At 31.4% G+C, this 5595-nt stretch overlaps 1 protein-coding gene across 1 annotated transcript; it reads left to right on the top strand.

Moving 5' to 3' along the window:
• The first annotated feature begins 1585 nt into the window (after nucleotides 1-1585).
• On the top strand, nucleotides 1586-5273 carry LOC106712569 (deoxycytidylate deaminase). Its single transcript, XM_014505172.2, has 5 exons — nucleotides 1586-1828; nucleotides 1914-2063; nucleotides 2401-2489; nucleotides 4365-4578; nucleotides 5158-5273. The coding sequence occupies exons 1-5, from the start codon at nucleotides 1788-1790 to the stop codon at nucleotides 5234-5236; spliced, it is 573 nt and encodes a 190-aa protein (XP_014360658.1). The 5' UTR covers nucleotides 1586-1787; the 3' UTR covers nucleotides 5237-5273.
• The last annotated feature ends 322 nt before the right edge of the window (nucleotides 5274-5595 follow it).

Raw genomic sequence — 5595 nt, 5'->3', positions numbered from 1 at the left:
TTCAATGAGACACGGTAATTTTAATAAGCTCGCAGAAAATGTGTAGGGTAGTTTTGAATTTAGAACGTACCTATTTTTACTTATAACTAATCATATTTTTAAATAAATTACAACAGACCAGTCTCACATACATAAAAACTTTTTTTCGCAATACTTTCTGAGTGACCTGGTATATATATATATATATATATATATATATGTATATATATGTATAAGGCAAAACTTATAGGAGGATTATATCTAACCAACAACCAAAGAAAAAGTTTCATCATTCTCACCTTTAATTTCATTTTGTTTTTCAAGTTCAATACTACTGTCGTCTTCATTAATAATATTGTCTGAAAAAAAAAAGTACTTAACATGGATCAAAAAATGTTTACTCGATACAATATACAATATATATACAATATCAGCTGAACCTGTAAAAGCAAATAATCCTTCTAAAGAGAATAGTTACATAATACATAAGACAATAAATTAGCTAAATAATGGGCAACTGCCGCGCGGTGCCTGTGTCAGGTGATTTTCGTTCTTATTACATTTAACTAAAAAAGTTGTCGGAGTCCACATAACATGGTACCACCTGTTATAAAGGGAAAGAATAATAAGAATCCAATTTCCATTGATTAAAGTGTGTATCCTCTTACTTACAAAAGTAGTTAATCAATAATATGTAGGTACATACATACCGTGTATTTTATAGTTCACCAATTTTAATATCTTTCTGCAACGACTTGAAGTACCTCTGTGTCTATTCATAATTATACTTATCACTCATTAATGATTTAATATGAATATTAACAACAATGCATGTGCCCAGTAAACATACGAAATTACGTAATAACTCGAGCAAGTTCGCATCCGGACTGACCTTACGGGGTCTAGCGATGTCACGCGCATCTTACATACCCCGCCCCCGCTTCGCCCCTTTTGTAACGAGCGATTGCAATAGACACTATTGGGAAAGTAACCGTTTATTAAACGGTTACTACCAATAACTTCAAATTCATGATCGAATAATATTAGGGCTTAAACCTTTACAATAGTAGAAAAAACAAGAGAAAATGTTAAAAGACAATAGCATAGCTGTAATTATTATATTCAAAGTTTTGCCGCCTGCAATGAGGCATTACTGATAAAAGTCGCTTGCGTTTTTACACGAAAAATCGTGCAAGAGTTATTACCCAAAGGAAAGGATAGACACGAGCGACAGATTGATTTAACAAGTTTATTCTGGTGAACTCAAATAAACTAATAATCGGCAATAAGCGCATGTTTTATTATTCATGTGATATGTAAATTTTTTTTTCCGTACAATAAAGAAATATTGTGCTATAAAAAGGCTTATTCGAAGTCTAAAATATTCAAAAAAAAAATATAGGTGTATAATAGGCCAAGCAAACGAAAAATACGAAAAAAAAAATTTTGGGTAAGAGCTCTTACACGTTTATTCGTTGGGGCCATCGATATGTTGGATTTACTTTTGTTGCAATTCAGAAAATTATCGTGTTTTTAGATTGGTAACACTGACGTCATTGCAAATACTACGAATTTGACATTTGACATATCTTCATTATTTCCCGCCTAAAGTTGTACACATTACCATATCAAGAATAATATGTAGTATAGTATGTACAAAGTAAATCAATTAAATATCAACTGTTTGAATGTAACAATGTCAAGTGCCAATTAATATAAAGTGTATTCCTCAGCTGGTCGGTAACAATTCAGTAGTCGCTCTTATCAGAGCCAGTTTCTTTCAATAAGTTGTAAATAACGACAAAACTATGGATCTAACCGAAGAGACTAAAAAGCTGTCTATTATCGAGTATGTTCTATAAAAATGTGCAGTGTTGTGCAAATAAATATGAGTGGTTGGTTTTATGTTTGTTAAAGATAATTTTCAATTGCAGTGAGAATTTACAGACTAAACGAACTGGGTATATAGACTGGCAGGAATATTTTATGGCAACGGCTTTCTTAGCGGCTAAACGCAGTAAAGATCCAAGTTTTCAAGTGGGAGCTTGCGTTGTAAACAGAGATAATAAAATTGTTGGAATAGGGTAAGTAAAATTACAAATAGACAAATTACTTACTTCAATCTATGTGGAATTGGTTCCTTTGTTGTTTTTGAGCATCTGTTATAAGTTAACATTAGATGACTGACTGCTGTTTTACCCATCAGTCAATAACTCAATAAAAAATACTAAGCCAAAACTAATAAACCTTAAAGCCTTGGGCGCTTACACCAATTGAGTGGGATAAGGCCAGGAAGATGATGTTGACTCGATAAAAAAACTCAGTATGTGCTAGTGTGATATTATAAATGTAGATAGCTGCAAGATAGAGGATTTGTATAAAATAGGATTGAATTTTTTAATAGTGGTTTAATTTTTCCAGATACAATGGTATGCCAATAGGATGTAATGATGATGAATTTCCTTGGGGAAAAAATACACCATCACCATTAGATAGTAAATATTTATATGGTAAGTTTGTATATCTAATAAAAAAATAGATTGGTCTAGAAAGGTTATTTACGGTAAACATAATGAAACAACATCAAAGAGATGGGTGATATTCATAGTAACCAGAGCTGGGCATTAACTCGTTAATCCGTTAATCGTTAATTAACGAAGTTAACATTTTGCTTAACGGATTAACTTTTAAGTTAACTTCAAAAAGTGTTAACGCTTTTGTTAACTTCCGTTAAACTCAACTTCCGTTAATAAAAGTCCGTTAATCGTTAAATTAGAAACTTGGAGACGTGCTGTCATTTTGTTTAAATTACACCCCACGCCACGCTGGTAAGTTCAGCTATGTTGAGCGACTGTCGGCGACTCGAATGGTGAACGAACGAATTGATAATTGATATATGTGAAGTTCGCGTGCAAGTGTATGCATCAGAGCGTCCGGGAAAGACGTGACCAACTGAAAAAAAAGGTTCGAAATAGTATATTTCATTACTAGTATATAAAAGCAAGAGTATGTAATAGCCCACATTCCGAACGCTCTTTGTCTCAGCAATACGCCACTTTTTGAGCAACTGTATTAAAACACTTTTTTACTCGTGCTTTTTCTTTAGCTTTTCCAAACTCGTGCGTTCTCTTTCCCAACTGTCAAAATAATGTATATTAAAAAGACAAAAACAACCGCGAAGTTTTTACAAAAAAATCATTGAAGTTTTTATCATTCATGCAAATATTTCTAAAAAGAAGCTCCTAATTTGTTACAATATCAGATTTAATGATTTGATTCAATGAATTAGGTTAGGTTTCATTTTATTTAATCTCATTAAATTTAATTTTCATTTCATATTAATAAAAATAATCTACTGAAGACTTGGCTGTTTGGACATAGTTACCTTTGCCTTTCCAGAATGGGTGAAGAAAAATCTCTGTTTATATTCTTTTACGGTTGGCGCCATTTTTCAAACATTTTAGTTAGTTGAGTTTATTGTGTTTTTATTATTCTATTAAATTGTTTCATTTTTCGCAACTATATTAAAAATAGTTGTTTAGTACACGTGCGGAACTGTCATTACAACTTGTTCCAACTGTCAACCCTCACCTTCGGCTACGCCTCGGCTCGGGTAGACATTTGTCGGAACTCTTTGCAATGACAGGCTTTCCGCACTCGTAATGAAATATACTATAATGAATTCATACTTGTCTCTAATACTAATGTGTTATAGAATGTATAGTCAAATTACTATTTTAAACAAGTGTCGCCACAATAAGTGTGAAATTAGTATGTACAATTTTGGTATGGTTAACTGTTAACGATTAACTTTAACTTGCGTTAAATTTTCGAGAATTTAACGCTTTAACGATTAACGAAGTTAATTTTTTATTTAACGAATTAACGATTAACGAAGTTAACTTTTCGATTAACTGTGCCCACCTGTGATAGTAACCAATAGAATTTATTACCAATATTTTTTCTTAATAAGTTTATATGGCATTCGGGTGGGATTGCAGTTTTAGACACCTTAAACAATACATTTTGAATGATGTACAGTCAGACCATGATAAGCAGGAAACATCTTTAAGTGTGGGTTATATACCAAGACCTGATGGATAACCTCCATAAGGGAGAATTTTGGTTAGAGGAAACCTCAGGGCGAAAAAAATATTGTGGTCCCTTGGACTCTCTTTTATCTAGTTTTAACTGAATGGATTTCATTTCTATCAACGTATACTTAAGATAATGTTAAAATAAATATAGATTCTTCAAAAACTATAACTCAAAACACCTTTGCATTATAAATGAAAATTCAAGAAGTTTCTTAACACATAAGGCATCTTAATACATTAATTTTTACATACAATGAATATTTAAGTAATTATAACTTCACTTTCCAGTTTGTCATGCAGAAATGAATGCAATAGTAAACAAAAACTCAGCGGATGTCAAAGATTGTATCATATATGTTGGATTATTTCCGTGCAATGAGTGTGCTAAGATTATTATACAATCAGGCATCACTGAGGTTGTCTATTTATCAGACAAGAATGGCCACAAACCAACATACATTGCTTCTAAAAGGATGTTTGATGCTGCCGGAGTCAAATATTGGTATGTAAATTTGAATATTTGAGAGTATTTTTCTCACATGGGTTCTTACTTATTATTTTAAAACCCATATAAGATGTATTCATTGAGACGTTTATATCATTAGTTAACAAAAAATTTGAATATCAGTAATATTTAGATGAGAAGTCAAAGTGGTCATTTAGATCCCACCGAAGCACTCAAGTTAGAGGTGACTAGGTCATAGTCAAACACACTGGCCCAGTATGAATTGATTGACTTCACTGATGACTTCTTACATGGTCTACTTAATTAAAATATTTGTGAAATATCTAGATTAGCATTCTAGTTCTTCATATTGTTTTATAAAAGTATAAAACATTCTTGTATTATCTGTGTGTCTGTTACGGACATAAGCCTCTTTCACTTTCCTCCATTCCTCTGTTGCCGTTCTGGTCCAAGTATGTCCCTACTGCCCTTATTTCGTCTACCCATCTTTTTACTGGTCTCCCGCGCTTCCTTTGCCACATTTAGGATACTACAAGTTAATTGTTTTACTTGACTTAAATCTTAAATAAATAGCATATAACAAATATGTATACTACTTTTAGTTTTTTTTTCCAGGCAATTCAAACCAAAGAATGATAAAATTGTGATCAATTTCACTGGCATTGATTGGGAAAACATGAGTCCATCAAAATGACTACTGTCATATGTGATAATATTTTGATATTACTATATTTTTATATTAACTTGACATAGTTTTATACATTAATAATACAAAGAAATCATATTTGAATCGAATAAAACAAAAATATGAATAATTTTTGTAAAATAAAATTTTATTACTTTATGTACAAGTTGACGTGGACACAAAATACTCCAAACATACAATCAAACAGAAAATCAACCGCTGTGTCCCAAATAAAAGATTTTATAAAATTTAAAACAGAATTTGTATCATTATTGAAATGAAATATGTTCTCAGGTGAGTCACTTTTTTATATATTAATTACAAATAAACAAAAAAAAAAAAACATTTTACATACATTTTTCAATACA

The sequence above is a fragment of the Papilio machaon genome, chromosome 22 (assembly GCF_912999745.1).
Source record: "Papilio machaon chromosome 22, ilPapMach1.1, whole genome shotgun sequence".
NCBI classification, from domain to species: Eukaryota; Metazoa; Arthropoda; class Insecta; order Lepidoptera; family Papilionidae; genus Papilio; species Papilio machaon.
Note: the sequence above shows the minus strand (reverse complement) of the source record. Positions and strands in the feature narration are given on the sequence as shown.

Excerpts from the sequence above, each read along its gene's own strand:
- LOC106712569 (XM_014505172.2), top strand. The coding sequence starts at position 1,788 with ATGGATCTAACCGAAGAGACTAAAAAGCTGTCTATTATCGA. Across the intron at positions 2,064-2,400 it reads AATAAAATTGTTGGAATAGG|ATACAATGGTATGCCAATAG; the intron begins GTAAGTAAAATT and ends TAATTTTTCCAG. Across the intron at positions 2,490-4,364 it reads AGATAGTAAATATTTATATG|TTTGTCATGCAGAAATGAAT; the intron begins GTAAGTTTGTAT and ends TTCACTTTCCAG.